The 19,105-nt window shown below is 39.6% G+C and overlaps 1 protein-coding gene across 1 annotated transcript in view; it reads right to left on the bottom strand.

Annotated features, from left to right (window-relative positions):
• Nucleotides 1-19,105, bottom strand: part of ACAA2 (acetyl-CoA acyltransferase 2) — a 41,249-nt gene that overhangs the window by 5,444 nt on the left and 16,700 nt on the right. The window contains exons 6-8 of the mRNA XM_072606920.1: nt 16,688-16,863; nt 9,851-9,980; nt 2,852-2,922 (exon numbers count right to left, since the gene is read on the bottom strand). Coding sequence (XP_072463021.1) covers nt 2,852-2,922; nt 9,851-9,980; nt 16,688-16,863 — 377 coding nt within the window. The remainder of the gene's footprint in view (nt 1-2,851; nt 2,923-9,850; nt 9,981-16,687; nt 16,864-19,105) is intronic.

Genomic DNA, 19,105 nt, shown 5'->3' with positions numbered 1-19,105 from the left:
AAAATGGAATATGTACAGAGGACATCTGGAATAGTAGGGAACCAGAAAGTCTGATGTGGATTAGTGAAGGAACTAGGGATGACCAACCTGGAGAACAAAAGGTTTAGTAAGGGACACACAGTATGTTCATCCTTTGTTGCTGAAGAAGACCATGCCATCAGAGAAATGATGACATGACTTGCACTTGACTTTGTTTAGAGTGAGGGAGGGCTGTGCAGGTCACCAGCCTCACTTCTCCTCCAGAGCCATCTGAATCCAGTGACCATATATTCATCAGGATGACTGGAGATGACCCAGGATGAGGCAACTGGGGTTAAGTGACTTGCCCAAGGTCACACAGCTAGTGAGTGTCAAGTGTCTGAGGTGAGATTTGAACTCAGGTTCTCTTGACTCCTGCCCTGGTGCTCTATCCACTGCACCACCTAGCTGCCATAGTAAAGGACACAATAATTATTTTTAAGGACTGTGCCCTGGAATCCCGTTATCCTTATGTGAGAACCACAGAGCTACACATCTACCTGCCAATCTTTAATCACACTTCACCACTCATCTATCCACCCCTGCCCCCCCCCATGGGCTAAGGTGTTATTATCTAGAATCCCAAGGGAATCATCTCAAGGTTGTATATTTACATTTGTGGTCTTAGAAGGATACAAGCAAGAAGGTATGCAAATGAGCACCTGCAGCTTTTCTGAGTTGGTATACCTGGCATAGGGCCTGGCAACATACTAGGTGTCTAATAAATTAGGCAGCTGGGTGGCAGGCCTGGAATGAAGAAGACCTAAGTTCAAATCCAGTCTCAGATGCTATGTGATCTTAGGAAATCATCTACCTATTTGCCTTAGCTTCCTCAGCTGTAAAATGGGGATAATAGTAATAGCACTTCCCTCCCAAGACTGTTATGGGTATTAAATGCAATGGTATCTACAAAGTGCCTAGTACACTGTATGTGCATAATAAATGCTAGTTTATTATTATCATTATTAATAACAACAAACTTGTCAATGGATTGATTCTATTATTTCTCTTCCCTACAAAATGGCGATTAAGATGCAAGAACTGGAGGCTTTTAGTGGCAAGCCTCCTTAGGAGGGAGGAAAGGTTCTGGGATGAATCATGGTGTCTGCGGTGAGTCAATCAATGGATCTACATGACTACATTAATGCCAGTGGAAATTATGTGTATATAAAGAGTACTGAGGGTACCCTTTCTTCCTATTTCTACCTTAATATGGGGATTCCTCATAAAATTGTCAGAAAAGAGGACACAGAATAACCTCCCAAGCTGGACCAGCATGGTGTCAACCATGCAGTATTTTCCAATAAATTGGGTTGCACTAGACAGAAATGTATATGTAGACACAAAAGACACAAGCAGTTTTGAGGCTTTTCTAAACTTTGACCTTTTACTTTTTACTGATGCTTTTGTTTTTTAAATCAAAGTAACTTCCCAATATACCATGCTGCCTCTATCCTTGTTACAAAAAAATTCTCCCTTGCTAAAAAAGAACAAAAGTTAAGCAAAACTATTATCCTAACTACGTTTGACACCATACACAATAAATAGCTTACAACTGTGGTCCCCTACTTCTCTACTGGAGAGGAGGAAGATATGTTTCATTTTTTGTCCTCCAAGAATGGCAATGAGGCATGTGATCTGAGTTTGGTTTCTTTATCACCTCTGATTTGTATGCTACTATAAACTTAGGAAGTTCTCTGATCCTCGAATGGAGGTCAGTAGGGGTTACAATTAGCCCCATGGAGATTTTAATTACAGAAATTAAAGTCTCCAAATCCATAAATTTAAATTAGAATGTGAACTCATCACTGAATCAAAGTAGAAACAGTAGATATGGCTTGTTTTGGGTTATATAAATCTCTTAGGCAGCTAGGTAGCAGAGTGGTTAAATTGCTGGGCCTGGAATCAGGAAGACCTGAGTTCAAATCCAGCCTCAGACACTTATTAGCTGTGTGACCTTGGGCACATCACTTAACTTTGGTTTGCCTCAGTTTCCTCAAATGGAAAAGGAGCACCATTATAGCACCAACCTTCTAGGGTTGTTGTAAGGATCAAATGAGATGATATTTTGTGAAGTGCTTAGCACAGGTACCTAGTAAATACTTATTCCCTTCTCTTACCCTTCAGTTCTTAACTCAAACAGTTAATTGGTTAATGACCATGTGTTCTAGTGGACAGATCATGTGAACTCGGAGCAAAAAAGCTTCAGTTCTATGCTTGACCCCACCACCATCTACTGAATGCCCTGAGGTTAATCAATTAATCAATAAACATTTATTAAGCACATGTGCCAGGCACTGTGCTAACCCTCTGGGATATAAAGAGAGGCAAAAGACAGTCCCTGCTCTTAGAGCTTTTGCTCTAATGGGCAAGTTACTTTAGCTCTCACTTCACCTGTGGAATGGGTTTAACTCTTATTTACATGCTGGCAATGTGGACCAATAAGCTAAGTATAAAATACTCTAATACTCCAGTATTTTAAGGATCTATGCAAATTGCACCTCTTTCTAACTTTGCAGAGTCTTCACAAGAGTGCTGTACTCAAACCATCCTTCACCACTGCTGATAACCCGGCACTGAGCCTTTATCAATGTATTCATGCTGGTCCTCAGGCAACAGATATGCAATCAGTATATCACCAGGTCTGCTTTGAGCAGGATGGAAAGACTTTGGATACATTTTTCAATGTTAATGGCACTACTTTGCAAACTTTAAAGTGCTATTTGTGTCAATATTGACTATTATTATTACTATAGAAGAAAGTGCTAAGGTGAAAGTCACTGGGCCATGGTGAGGGGGCCCTCATTCATATTGTAAAAGGTAGAACACTTACTTCGACCAAATCCATGTCTTTCAGGCTCAGCCCAGACTTTTTTAGTGCCCCATTGATGGCAGGAACAGGACCTATAAGAATTAAAACTATATATATTAGTGATAAATGGACCACAAAGTATCTCCTTTTCCTGAACAAAGAAGCTAATTTCCTAACGGAAGGATTACTTCATTCTAATATAGGCTGGACAACCTCAGATCCCTTCCTACTCAGATTTTGTGATCCTATAATTGCCCCACATCCTTCAGCACAACTTAATTGACTCAGTCAATTGGTGATTAAGCATTTTTTAAAAGCAATTACTATACACAAGGCACTGTACTAAGTGCTAGGAATATCAAGAGAAGCAAGAAAGCAGTCCCTACCCTCAGGAAGCTTAGGTTCTACTGCAGAAGAAGGCACATAAATAACTAGATACGTACCAGATATAGACAGAGTAGAGGAAGGTAATCGGAAAGCAGAAGACCAGCAGAGGGAGGACTAGACAGGGTGAGGCCTTGTCTGCAAAAGATGGGATTTGAGTTGGAGGAAGTCGGGGTGGAGGCGAGGAGGGAGGGCAGCCAAGGTGTGAGGGACAGACGAGGAGACAGGGGATGCAGTGGTGCATTTAAGAAACTGCAAGGAGCCCAATGTAGATGGATCGGAAGAGTGTGTGGGGAGAGAAAGGGAAGAAAGAAGGCAGGAAAGACTGGACAAAGCCAGAGGAAGAAGAGTTTTAAATGCTTTAAATCTGAGATCACGAAGAAAGAGAAATTTGAGCCCAGTAGCAAGGCTGTCTAGGATGTCATTACTAAGTGCAGAACTGAAGATGAGGGGATGATCATAAACAAGTGTTTAATGCTCTTTACTCTGCTAAAGCTTCTTGTACGGTGCAGTTAATGTCATCCATGAACTATGCTTGTATCAAGCACACCCAGTATGGCAAAGACTGCAGCAATGTCCTTTCAGTCACACTTGGGCACAAGGAAGGTAACAGCAGCAGAGGCAACAGCATCTCTTAATGTGAAGGTCAATGTTAGAGTAAATACAACTGGCTATGGAAAAAAATGATAAGGTGCCTTGTGGGAAAGATGTTAGAAATAATGGAGAAATTCTACATGGAAAGGATAAAGGGAATAAGCAATTATTAAGTATCCACTATGTGTTGGGCATTGTAGTAATAAGCATTTTACAAATATTATTTCACTTGATGAGTAGGTGCTATTATTAGTCTCATTTTATACTTGAGGAAACTGAGGTAAATGGAGGTTAAGTGACTTGCCCATGGTCACAGAGCTAATAAGTGTCTGAGGCTGGATTTGAAATTAGGCTTTCCTGACTCCAGGCCCAGTGCTCCATTCACTGCACCATCTAACTGCATCTTTAAAAATGTAAACCAGATGAATCAATCATCATTTAAGGAATTAGAACAATAATATGCTTATGGCCTGGTCTACCTGTATGATTACTGTTATGAGCAGGGATGCAGTGGATGACCTTGATGTCTTAGATGTCTGACATCTCTACATCTCAATGTAGAGCTCTAAATGCAGGGCCTGCTTCAGCTGCCTTCATGGCTGTTGGAACAAATTGTTCTCATCTGGCCATTCCACTGAGGGATGTCTTCACATGCTTAAATCTGCCTAACTCACTGACAGGTTTGAGGTCTGTCAGTTACCCTCAACGTGGTTTAGTTGGTCTGCCAAGATGGTTTACTGGGGTGTGGTCACTGAGCATGCTACAGCTTCTTAAGAGCCACAGGTAAGAGTTTGGTGACAGGTGGACACCAAAGATGGACTTGCAGCCCTGAAAAGGCCTTGTCAAACCTTCACAGAAGTCTTAGTACACCTCTATTGCACACTCCATGAGTACTAATGACTACAGAACTGACTTGAGGGATTTATGATTCCATCAGTACAGCCTTCTACTCTCCATTCAGCTCACAGCACTCCTCTGCTTTAGTGGAGGATCTGAATCACCATGGCCAAAAAATTCATCTCCTTCTAGCCAGTCTGCCTTGTGATACAATTCTCTCAACTGAGCTCAGCTGGTTCTCAGATAACAGAAAGCCCTGGCACAGTGAGGACAGTACCGGCCCTGGAATCTGGAGGACCTGAGTTACTAACTGTGTGACCTTGAGCAGTCACTTAACCCCAATTGCCTTGCCTTCCCCCCTCCAAAAAGAACCAAACAAAAACAAAATAAATAGAAAGCCTTGAAGCCTCTCCATATGTGAGAGCCCAGGCTATGCAGAGATGCTGAAGAGCCAGCATCCCCACCCCACCAACAGGAACTATAAAAGAAGTACTTTGGTAGAGAGTGAATGTACAACGGTCATGCCTTTTAAATTTACAAGGGGCAAGAATTCTATGACCTGGGGCCATGAGGTAAAAAACTGAGTAGAAATGCCATTTTACAAGATACACCAAATACATACACCAAAGTATTTCTAGTAGCAATTTTCTTGATAGCAAAGAACTGGAAATAAAGTAGATGCCCAGTCATTAAGCACCAAAAATGGGTTTTATAGTACAATAGGAACTGTTAGCAAAGCATATTTAGAAGTATGGAAATCTAATAAAACAAGACATGGTATAGAGCAGTGGTTTTCAAAGTGTTTTCAACAGACTCCTGCGGGTCCCCAACACCTGTTTCTGGTGGGAAGGGGGATGTCTGCAAGGTCACAACTATTTTCATAATAATACTAAGACATTATGTGCCTTTTAAGATACTCCTTTTTCCAACTACATATCTGGATTCTCTTCATATGCTTCAACCAAAACAAAACAGACTGAATGGAGAAGCAGATGAGAAAACAGTTCAGAAATGTAAGTCAGATAAATAAATAAATAAGTCAGAAATTAAAGAGATTTGCAAAAATAGGCAAAATGATACTGCTTCTCAAACTTTTTTTGTTTTGGAAAATCTTATTTTTCATAAAGATAATCTATGCTTACATGTAATAGATTCATTATTACTTTTAATGAATAAATATTACATTTTCTAATAAGGTGAGTCTTGGCAGATAAAACCCACACAAACAATAACTCTTTGGGGTCTTCAATAATGATTGAGTATAAAAGGGCCCTGAGATCAAAGTCTGAGAACTGTTAGCATAGGACACTGGACTTGGAAGTAAGATCTCTACTTAATCTTGCCTTATGCATTAGCTGCATCACCCTGAACGAGTCATCCATTTAGTCTTTCTATGCCTCAGTTTCCTCATCTGTAAAGAGAGAGGGTTGAGCTCGATATCCCCTAATGAACACTTCTTTATCTAAATCTATTATTCTATGACTAAGAAGACAACACTGAAGTTCCCAAGTGTGGGAGAAACCTTGCTGTTGTTCAGTCACGCAGCCAGGTCCAACTCTTTGTAACCCTATTTGGGGCTTTCTTGGCAAAGATACTGGAGTGATCTGCTATTTCCTTTTCTAGCTCATTTTACGGATGGGGAAACTGAAGCAAACAGAGTTAAGTGACTTGCCCAGGATCACACAGCTAATCAGTGTCTGAGGCCAGATTTTAATTCAGGAAGCTCAGTTTTCCTGACACAGGCCTGGCACAGCACTCTTTTCAATTCATCATCTAGCTGAAACAACAGGCTTATTTCACTTCTCAAACAAAACTTCCATTAGGTCTAAATGTTGCCTAGGTGAGCCTATTAAACCATATCAACTTGATTCTCTACCTCTGTTCAGGTAATGACTTGATAAAAGCTCTAATGAAAGATTCTGAGTTCCTTTCAAAGCACAGAATGGCATGGTTCTTATGGTCATGTAATGGGTCAGTTATCTTGCAAGGCTGCCATGTTCTGTTATCAATGTCCTAAACAAGTGAAGTTAATTAAAGGTTTTCATGTTTAAAATTTAATTTTGGCCATTTTCCATCAAAATCTTTCTAAAATATAGAACATGCTCATCTTCCTTAGGAGAGTATCCTGAACAGAATTTAACCTTTTCTGGGTGACTTCGGCTGATCATTATGAATTTTAATTACTGTACAACACTGAGATTTATAGTACTTAGTAGTAGGACTTTGGACAGTCATTTCGATCATTTAGGTAATGAATCAATTGGTCTCCAGTAGAGGCAGTATGGGACAATAAATGTGAGTTACAGCAGACAAGAGGTCTGAACTAGATCAAAAGACATGGATTATAGTGAATATAGGCTAAGCTTTTAGAGGTATCACTAGTTAATGAAAGCACTTCTCCCTCTATCATTTCCAAGACCAAATATAAAATCCTTTGGCTGGCATGCAAAGCCTTTCATAACCTCCCCCCTCCCTTCCTCTCAGTTTTTTTTACACCTTAATATACACTCCGTATATTCCACATTCTAGTGGTCCTGGCCCACTTTTCGTGCCAACACGACACTCCATCTCTATCCTGACTCTGGACAGGTCTCTTCACTGGCTGTTTCTCACAAATGGAATGCCTTTTTTTCTTAGGTCTGCCTCTTGGCTTCCTTCAAGTTCCAGCCAAAATCTTATCTTCTACAGGAAGCCTTCTTCAATCCTTAGTTCTGGTACCCTCCCCTCTAGTAATTATTTCCTATTTTTCCTTTATATATTTGTAGATTGTCTGAACAGGGTTGTATGTACAGCGTCTCCCTCATTTGACTGTGAGCTCTTCCAGAACAGGGACTTTTTTTGTCTTTCTTCATATCTCCAGTGCTAAACCAGATGAACCTGGCACATAGCAAGTGCTTAATAAATGTTTACTTGACTACATTTATGTCTTTCAATTACATCCCTTTTAGCCTAGTTCAGGACTCCAATTCCTCCCACGAGGACTATACCAATAGCCTCCGAATTGGTCTTCCTGCCTCAAGCCTTTCCCACTCTCCATCCCACCCTCCAGTTACCAAAATGATATTGTCAAAGCCTTTGGAGAACCATGAATCTCTCCTGCACAAGAAGCTCCCATAGCTTCTACAAGCTTCTTGCTTATAGAATCAAATGCAAATTTCTCTGTTTGGCTGCCCAGGGGTGGGGAATGTAAGGCTTTAAGGCCACAAGTGGCCTTCTAGGTCCTTGGCTGTGACATTTTGACTGAGTCCAAGTTTTACTGAACATATCCTTTCATTAAGGGAATTTGTTCTGTGAAGTTTGGATCTCATCAAAGGGCCACACTTGAGGACCTAGAGGGCTACATGTGGCCTCAAGGCTGCAGGTTCCTCATCTCTGGACAGCCCTCCTGACATCCAGAAGTCTGACTTCTCCCCCATCACATTCTATATTCTAGCCAAAAGTGTTCTGCCTTCTTCCTATTCCTCCCACGATAGACTCTCTCCCATCTCCATTTCTGGCCTACATACCTGGAATGCAGACACCTCCTCACCTCTGTCTCTCAAGAATCTCTAGTTTTCTTCAAAGTTCAGCTCAACCATCCCTTCCTACATGAGGTCTTTCAGCTGCTACTGTCTTGTGACCTTCAAATTACCTTATACTTACTTTGTATATATATTGTATCTCTGCACACACACACACACACACACACACACACACACACACACACAAGTATGTATGTATGTACTGTTTCCTTTGATAGAACAGAAATTCCTTGAGAACAAGAATCATTTTATTTTTATCCTTATATCCCTAGCACTCTGCATAGTGCCAGGTCAGGAACATAACAACATATGCTTAGTGAATACCTGGTGACTGAACAATTATTCTGGACAACTGAAGAACTGGACATCCTGAGACTATGCTATCTATCCAGGTGCTCAGGAAGTACCTGATGAACGGATGGCCTGTTTTTCTGCTTATTTTCCCATAAAATAATAATAATAGTTAACATTTATATAGGGGCAGCTTTGTGGCAGAGGGCACAGAGTGCTGGGCCTGGAGTCAAGAAGGCATTTTCCTGAGTCTGGCCTCAGACATTTACTAGCTGTATGACCCTGGGTAAGTCACTCAACCCTGTTTGCCTCAGTTTCTCATCTGCAAAATGAACTGGAGTAGGAAATGGCAAAACCACTCTAGTACTTTTGCCATAAAAACCCCAAACGGGGTCACAAAGAGTCAGACACAACTGAACAACAACAAAACACTTAGGTAGTGTGTACTACGTGCCAGGCACTATGCTAAGAGCTTTATAATTTTTATCTCATTTAATCCTCACAACGAGACGAGGTAGGTGTTATTCTTACCCCCATTTTACAGATGAAGAAACTGAAGCAAACAAGGTCACCCAAAATTTGCCCAGGATCACAAACAGCTGGGGAGTGTCTAAGGCTGAATTTGAATGCAGGTCTTCCTGACTTCAAGCACAGAGCTTCATTCACTGTGCCACCCAGCTGTTCCCAAAATATAGGAGTTCTCCTTGTCAAACTATTTAATGATATACTAGTACTGATACTGCAGAGAGCTGGTGGATGGGGCTGGGTGAGGGGAAGTTGGAGTCTTTGAAAGACTTGGCTTTTGTTGCTCTATTCAAGCCCAGGGAGGGAAAGCAACTCTTTCACAGTAATTTCTGATCACTCTTGTCAAAACAACCAGATCCTCAAACCTCGAGACAGTCTGGACCCCAAGGATGGGAAGTTTCTTTTCCTTCTTTTCTCAGTGTGATGTCTTTGCTCTCTCTGTCAGTCTATGATAAATGATGCTGAACTTGAAGAGTTAGGACCCTACTTTCCCCCCTCCCCCAACTCCATACTTGCAGGGGGCATCATGGTCCAGTGGGAGGAGCACCAACCTTGGACTTTTGGACTTAGGAATCAGTCTTCTCCCCAGTTAGATTATAAACTTCTTGAGAAAAGGGATTCTGTCTTTTTTCTTCGGTGGTGGTGGTGGAGGGGGGTTATTCCTATAGTATAGGCAACAGTGCTGGGCACCACAGTACTTGCTCAATAAATTTCTTCTGGTTGAGTGGCTGATGGCCTGTCTTTTTAGAACTTATTTATATAATGGACTTGGGATTTGCCTAGCGACATAGCTAAATCAATTACTTTAAAAATCTCACTTCTTATCAAAATCAATGGAAGCAGGCAATTCATTTTTAGGGTAACTTACCAATGCCCATGATATTGGGATCACATCCAGATACAAAGTAGCCCACAATTCTGGCGAGTGGGGTCAGGTTATGCTTTTTAACAGCATCTTCACTTGCTAAGATCACTGCTCCAGCTCCGTCAGACACTCCCTTGAGAGGAAAAACAATATGTTAAATGGACATTATAATAATCCAAAGAGGCCTGTGCCTGACCAAAGTTAATGACAGCAGGGATAGTGAAAATGAATGGAAAATGACACAGAAAAAACAGTGATTTGAGACATGCCTAAGTGGAGAGATGACTCTGAAGGGCAGCTTGCTTGGGGAAACTGTACTTCGGAAAGGATGACAAGCTCTCTCTGATGGGCATAGCTGAATATCAGGCAACTTAATCCCTATTACACATGAATGAATGCTGGCATCAGAGTCCAAGGAGCGGGGCATCCGGTGTCTAGAGTTGACTAGTCACTGGCATTGAGAATTTTGTGACAATTTTCAGAAATGTTTTGCATGATTTCCTACGTATAATGGGCATCATACTTCTTGCCTTCTCAATAGGTGGGGGAAGGAGAATTTGGAACCCAAAATATTAAAAAATCAATCATGAATTTAATGATATTGTGAAGGATGAATAGGACTATATAATTTTCATTGTTGTTGTTCAGTTTGTCCTATTCTACGTGACCCCACTTGGGATTTTCTCAGCAAAGAAACTGGAGTGGTTTGCCATTTCCCTCTCCTGCTCATTTTACAGATGAGGAAATGGAGGCAAACAGGGTTAAGTGACTTGTCCAGGGTCACATAGCTAGTAAGTGTCTGAAGCTGGATTTGAACTCAGTCATCGTGAATCCAGCTCCAGTGCTCTATCTGCTTTGCCACTTAGCTGCCCCTACATCAGTTTATATATTGCTATATTTCCTGAGATGAAGACAGAAAACATTTCCACCGAGAGCTGGCTTGGTGTCAGGCTTACTAATTAAATACATCGAATCTGCTTGCTGCCTGTGTTTCCAGTTCATGTTCCTAATTTGGCTATTTTCTAAATAAGCTTGGTTCGAAGTTATAATACTCCTCCTCTGTTGCTCTCCCACCTCTACCATAGAGAAATACTCTCTGGCCTTCATACCTCTCTCAAAGGGGTAGTAGAAAGACTGTCTGATTTAGAGTCATGGGACTGAATCCTAACTGTCACCTGTGTATGCTTGAAGAATAAATTTTATCTGTACGGGCCTCAGCTTTTTTATCATTTACAAAATGAGACAGTTGGACAATATGACCTCGGAGGACCCTTCCAATTCCAAGTTTACAATCCTATGATTTGTCTATCTTTGTTTAAAAAAATCATGAACCTTTCCCCTAGCAATGCCACTATCAGGTCTGTTTCCAAAGATGATTAGGGAAAAAGGAAAAGAACTTATATGTTCTAAAATATTTATAGTAGCTCTCTTTGTAGGGGCAAAGAACTGGAAATTGTGGAGATACCTGTCAGTTGGGGAATGCATGAACAAGTTGTGCCATATAGGACTGGGATGGAATATTACTGTGCTGTAAGAAATGATGAGCGTCATGATTTTAGAAAAACATGGAAAGACTTGCATGAAATAATGAAAAGCGCAATGAACAGAACCAAGAGAACACTGTATACAATAAAGGCAGTACTGTTTTAAGAATAACTTTGAGGACATAAGTCATTTTGACTATCATTAATGCCCAAATTAATAACAAAGCACATATGAAGGAAGATGCTATCTGCATTCATAGAATGAATTGATAAAGAGAAACAGGTATAGAATAATTCTGTGTATGTATACACACACACACATTTATGTCTACTGGTAGTCATCTCGAGGGAGAAGGGGGAAGAAAGAAAAAAAGAAATAAAAGTTACATGATAACTTTATTATATATTTAAGAGGAATATATGTTGCATAAAAGATTTATAGCTTTGTGCACAATCATCTTTTTTTTCTATTCTACTATGTTATGGAAATAGGTTTTATTTAAGTTCAGAATAAATTTTTTTTTAAATCATGAACCCTTCAGAATTAGGCATCACAAGACATTCTTGTCCCAAGATAAATAAGAATCCTATTGTCTGAGGTGCAAGAAAAATTAACATTTTTGTGAATTAAACAATTAATTTTGATATTCTTTCGGGAAAATCTGTATATCTTATAACTCAATGAAATCTTATTTGCCTTTTTTTTTTTTTTAATAACCAGACATGTGATTTAATTAGCATAGGTCTGGAAAGTTGCTTGTGGGCATTGAAAAAGTTGAATAACCTGTACTGAATCATCCAGCCGGTAAGTGGAGGAGGCAAGATTTGACTCTTCTAGGTTAAAGGCCAGCTCTCTGTCCACTCTGCCAAAGCTGCCTCACTGAACATAAAAAGAATATTTAATTATTATTTAATTAAGGGATATAACCCACTCTCTACATATTCAAAATAAAAAGGTTGACTGGGTAACTATCATCTCTGTGATTAATCTCTGTGAAACTGAATGGACCAAACCAGAAGAACGATTCATACAATCACAACAACATAAACACAAAAAAATTAATGAAAAATAAGTGAACAGGCCAATAAATTTTTGACCCTGCTATTAACTTCAGGGATGTTTTAATTACAAGAGATCAGAAAAACCAACAGTTGTACATCAAAAACCAAGGCTGGAGATTCTGACCTTTCACCACACTTATCTGGATAGAATGAGACTAATCAAAGCAATGCTCAAGTTATTAGATACTAGGCAGAAAAACCCTGAAAAAAGATCATTGTAATAAGTGTGTACAAATATCTAACACAATATTCAGTAAGAACAGAGCTCACAATGGGCAGACAATTGCCATGTTCCAGAATTCTGGCAAAAGATAAAAGTCTTCTCCTTGAGCACCTTGTATATACTCCACTATAAAGAAAACCTTTGGGGGACGGAGCCAAGTTGGCAGAGTAGAAAGGTACACGTATGCATCTCCCCACACAGCCCATAAAATACCTGTAAGGAGGGACTCTCAACAAATTTTGGAGCAGCAGAAGTGGAGAACAACAGAGTGGAGGAGATTTCCAGCCCAGGGTGACCTGAAAGGCCCATGGGAAATGTCTGTTGCAAAAGATGCTGAGCGGAGCCCAGCCCAGCCTTGGCCGCCTGGCATGGCGCCAGGAGGAGGACAGGAGCAGGCAGCAGGCCTCGGGACAGAATCCCCAGCAGCATTAGCAGCAGTTTGCAGATCCCTCAAACCACAGGCCACAGGCGGCAAAGGACAGTGAGAGGGTTTTTTCAGCTGTGAAGGGAGTGGGTCTTCCTATAGCTCTAGGGCAGCAGCAGCTCCCACAACAGCCCACATCCATTGTTGGATTGTAAAACCCCTGGGGGCACTGAGCAGCTGATCCTTACTTCAGCCCTGTGTGGTGGCCCTGTCCCCATCTAATGCTCCTTGGAGGAATTGAGCAGCTGATCTTTATGTCACACTGAATGGTGTTCCTGCCCCCACCAAAAGCCCCTGGGGGAACCGAGCAGCTTATTTGAATCTCAGCCCCCAGTGCTGGCCTGGTAGAACTGGAGGCCAGGTGGTTGTGGAGAGGAAACTCTATTACTCACACATTCTGGGCAAAAAAGTTTCTGGTTGCTCCCAGACCAGTGTACATGCTTGACTGTGCCACCTTGGAGGAAGTGAGATCTTATGGATCCACAGAGTATACCCTACTCCTGACAAAGGACCCAAAAGTCAAGTAACTGGTTGGGAAAATGCCTAAAAGAGGGAAAAAATAAGACAATAGAAGGTTACTTTCTGGGTGAACAGATATCTTCTCCCATTTTTTTGGATGAAGAAGAACAACGCTTACCATCAGGAAAAGACAAAAATATCAAGTCTTCTGTATCCCAAACATCCAAAATAAATATTCAATGGTCTCAGGCCATGGAAGAGCTCAAAAAGGATTTTGAAAATCAAGTAAGAGAGGTGGAGGAAAAATTGGAAAGAGAAATGAGAGAGATGCAAGAAAAGCAAGTAAACAACTTGCTAAATGAGACCCAAAAAAATGCTGAAGAAAATAACACCTTGAAAAATAGGCTAACTCAATTGGCAAAAGAGGTTCAAAAAGCCAATGAGGAAAGCAGAATTAGCCAAATGGAAAAGGAGGTTCAAAAGCTCAATGAAGAAAATAGTTCTTTCAAAACTAGAATGGAACAGATGGAGGTTAATGACTTTATGAAAAACCAAGAAATCACAAAACAAAACCAAAAGAATGAAAAAATGGAAGATAATGTGAAATATCTCATTGGAAAAACTGACCTGGAAAATAGATCCAGGAGAGACAATTTAAAAATTATGGGACTACCTGAAAGCCATGATCAAAAAAAGAGCCTAGACATCATCTTTCATGAAATGATCAAGGAAAACTGCCCTGAGATTCTAGCACCAGGGGGCAAAATAAATATTGAAAGACTCCAACCAATCACCTCCTGAAAGAGATCCAAAAAGAGAAACTCCTAGGAACATTGTGGCCAAATTGCAGAGTTCCCTGGTCAAGGAGAAAATACTGCAAGCTAGAAAGAAACAATTCAAGTATTGTGGAAATACAATCAGGATAACACAAGATCTAGCACCTTCTACATTAAGGGACTGAAGGGCATGGAATATGATATTCCAGAAGTGAAAGGAACTAGGACTAAAACCAAGAATCACCTACCCAGCAAAACTGAGTATAATACTTCAGGGGAAAAGATGGTCTTGCAATGAAATAGAGGACTTTCAAGCATTCTTGATGAAAAGATCAGAGCTGAAAAGAAAATCTGACTTTCAAACACAAGAATCAAGAGAAGCATGAAAAGGTAAACAGCAAAGAGAAGTCGTAAGGGACTTATAAAAGTTGAACTGTTTACATTCCTACATGGAAAGACAATATTTGTAACTCTTGAAACTTTTTTCAGTATCTGGGTAGTTGGTGGGATTACACGCACACACACGCGCGCGCACACACACACACACACACACACACACACACACACACACACACACACACACACCCCCCCAGGTGAGTGGACTAAGATGGGATCATATCTAAAAAAATGAAATTAAGAGGTGAGAGAGAAATATATTGGGAGGAGAAAGGGAGAAATGGAATGGGGCAAATTATCTCTCATAAAAGGCAAGTAAAAGACTTTTCAGTGGAGGGAAAAAGGAGGGAGGTGAAAAAAAAAACATGAAGCTCACTCTCAGCACATTCGACTAAAGGAAGGAATAAAATGCACACTCATTTTGGTATGAAAACCAATACAGGACAGTGGGGGAGAAGGGGATAAGCAGGGTGGGAGGGATGATGGAAGGGAGGGCAATGGGAGGAGGGAGCAATTAGAAGTCAACACTCTTGGGGAGGGACAGGATCAAAAGAAAGAATACAAGAAATGAGAGGCAGGACAGGATGGAGGGAAATATAGTTAGTCTTACACAACATGACTATTATGGAAGTCATTTGCAAAACTACACAAATATGGCCTATATTGAATTGCTTGCCTTCCCAAAGGGAATGGGTGCGGAGGGAGGGAGGAAGAGAAGTTGGAACTCAAAGTTTTAGGAACAACTGTTGAGTATTGTTCTTGCAACTAGGAAATAAGAAATACAGGTAATGGGGTATAGAAAGTTATCTTTCCCCACAGGACAAAAGAAAAGATGGGGATAAGGGAAGGGAGGAATGTTAGAAGGGGGGCAGATTGGTGATAGGGGTAATTAGAATGCTCAGCGTTTTGGGGTGGGGGGAAGGAAGAAATGGGGAGAAAATTTGGAACCCAAAATTTTGTGGAAATGAATGTTGAAAACTTAAATAAATAAATTTAAATAAAAAAAAATCTTTTATTCTTTATCTGGCATAATCTCAATAATTTTCTTCCCTTTTAATAAAACTTTAAGAATCAAAAGAGAACTCAAAAACAAAGAAATTCTGGTTGCATTTGGGGGAGACAAGAAAATGTCCCCAGGCAAGGGGAACAGCTAAGATGCACCAGGTAAAGTCAAAAATTGCAAAGGCCTCAGGTAATCCTGTACCCTAATAGATCTTTGACCCAACTCTGCCACCAACTCCAACTAAAATACAAAAATTGCTAGTCACACCCGTTCACCTATAATTAGAGTCTTGGAAAAAGGCCCAGGCTAGATGGCAAATCACTGGATGACAATAAAGGATGGTTTTGCTTTTAAGAGATAAAGTACATTTTGGTCCTTATGGTGTAACACAATCTACCACACCGTAAGAAATCAAGTATGTTTTTATCTCCTTTGACAATCTGACAACAAGCCAAGGCCTTTCCATGCACATCACTGGGTATTATCAAGGGAGAGTTTATGGTACAGGTTTGGAGAGACTGGTGCTGGTATGTATGAAATGGATGCAGACGGTGGTAGAGATTGTTAATTCTAAAAAGCAATACGTATTTCTATACATTATATCAAATAATCTATGTGCCTTAGAGATCTGTAACCTGTACTGAATCATCCAGCCAGTAAGTGGAGGAGGCAAGATTTGACCCCAGGCCTTCCAGACTAAAGGTGCTGTCACATAGCCAGGATTCAAGGATTATGTACAGGGAAAGTGCTCAGAAACCATCTAGTTCAATCTCTTCTTACAGGTGAGTAAACTGAGGCCCTCTGAGTCACATAAGGAGTGAGCATCAGAGGCAGAATTTGAACTTGGGTCCTCTGACTCCTGAGCTGGTGCTGCTCCTCTTTCCATCAATCTCCCAAACTTTAAAAAGCTGGAATACTAGTCTAAACTAAATCACCTAAAACCATGGTGACAAAGCCACATTGCCTTTTGTGCTGACTGCTTTTGGATGGATGTACCTACACTTAACACCTACCGAAGCATTTCCTGCAGTGACAGTTCCATCTTTCTTGAAGACTGGAGGAAGCTTGGCCAGTTGTTCCAGCGTTGTTTGGGGCCGGGGATGCTCATCCTTTTGCATCATCTCTTTTCCTTTCTTTGTTTTCACTTCAATTGGTACCATTTCATTATTAAAGTAGCCAGCATCATTAGCTGAAACAGCAGAATGAATTTTTTTAAGAATAAAAATTTTAAAATATATAAAAAACTCTATTCTTTAGAGAAAATAACCCCTACGCAATTTCTGGCCCATTCTTTCCAATCTACTTAAGTCTAAGTTTCTAATAGTTTTTCTCCAAAATAGACTGCTAAAGTATTTAGCCTATTAAAAACAACAACATTCTTTCCATACTTAAAAGACCTAGTACACTGCTATGTACCTATGGGGAGATGTATGTGTATAGATATGATACATAATATACAAATGATATATTATGTATATACTAAATTATATAAAATGATACATAATCATAAAATAAATTATATAACATATCATACATGATCACATAATTTTATTATTTCTATCTTGTACGTATAATATATGATTATGTATAATTTTTTATATAAACACACAAATACATACACATCTCCCTATAAGTACACAGTGTACAAATAAGTCTTTCAGCATGGGAAGAATGTTGTTTTTCATAGGTATATATAATTATATGTGTGATTTATATACATAAACATATCATATATACATGATTGTTATGTGTGTGTGTATATATATATACAGATATAAACTGTATGTGATATATACATAATTTATATATACAAATTTTCCCAGATATACATGTACATACAGGTTTACACACACTGAATACACATAAATAAGCACACCCATGTTTATCTAAATATGTGTACACATATATATGTATGCATATACTTGATGATGCATCAACACCCATGAGTACATATTTATATTCACCACATTTTAAGCAATAAATGATTGATTTAAGTTAAAGGATTTTGTTTCAAAGCAACTACTTTATTGGGGTATCTTTTTCTTCAATTAATATTCTGTGTTCACATGACTAAAAAACGTGACAAAGTACATCCTTATTACAAAGTTTATTATAAACCAACTTTTTGTGTGCATCCCAAAAATGCTCAAGTATTTTTCAGGCTATATTAATAGAAGAAATATGATGTCTAAATTAAGACAGGGAACAGTCTTAATGTACTCTACTGATTTGACCTTGTTCAGAAGACCATACAATTGGGGATACCTTTTTGGAAGATGGATATTGGAAAACCTGAATTTGGACAGAAAGATAACTTTATTATGGTGAAGTTTTGAAAACATTATATGAAGAATGGTCAAAGAAATTCAATTATTTAGCCTGGAGAAAGCTAAGGTATGATAGCATTCTTCGGATATTTGCAGAGCTACCATATAGAAGAAAACCAAACTTTTTTTGTTGAACCATTAGATCAATGGGATCAATGGGCAAAAATTACAAGGAGTTTAACACATGAATACATTTTAATGAATTGCCTCATGAATCTCTTCTCACTGGACCTATACATCCCCCATCTGTTGGAATCACTGCGGGGGTTGGACCAGAAGAATTTTAAACTCTAGGATCTTAAACCAACAACACACATTTATATAGTACCTTCTGGTTGGCAAAGAGCTTTCCTCAAAAAAGCAATGAAATCAATGATGTCAATATTATTTCAATTTTATGTGTGAGAAGCTCTGGACATTTAAGTGTTTTGGACATGGTCAAGCAGGACCCAAATCCAGAGCTTCTGACTCAATCTCAGGAAGACCTTACTTCACTGGAGAGGCTGCTAGATATGATGAAAAAGGCACTAGAATTGAAATGAAAGGATTCCTGACCTCCTGAAGGTACTATTTATTACTTATATAAGCATCTCACAAATACTTTTTCATTCATGCATTCATCTTTTGGTAAGTCATTTCATGAGTGTGGGCCTCGGTTGCCACAACTGTAAAATAAAGGGACTGGACTAAATGATTTCTGGTACACTGCCTCTCTGTGAATAAAGACTATGAATAAAACTGGTCCATTAAAAATAAGGATGTTACATTGGGAAGATTATCTTGCTTCATTCAAAAAGAACCAGACTGATAAGCTATTACTAAATTTAACAAATATTTATTCAAAGTATATGTAGCAGGTAACTAGGCACTGAGGAGAAAACAAGGAATAAGACAAGACCCTCTCCCTCTAGGAATTTAAGGGGGGAGCACACTAGCTAAACATGAAATTTAAGTTTCAGTTAAGCCAGTAGGCCAGGTCTATGTCATATATTCAGGACACCTCCTCCTCCAGCACCACTCTGCATAATATTGTAGATGGAATTCCCTAGACTCACGACTCACCCCGGCTTTTCAATTTGTTTACATCATAAGCCATCATTCTTA

The sequence above is a fragment of the Notamacropus eugenii genome, chromosome 4 (genome assembly GCF_028372415.1).
Source record: "Notamacropus eugenii isolate mMacEug1 chromosome 4, mMacEug1.pri_v2, whole genome shotgun sequence".
Classification (NCBI taxonomy): domain Eukaryota; kingdom Metazoa; phylum Chordata; class Mammalia; order Diprotodontia; family Macropodidae; genus Notamacropus; species Notamacropus eugenii.
The sequence above is the reverse complement of the archived record's forward strand: the minus strand, read 5'-3'. Positions and strand labels throughout refer to the sequence as shown.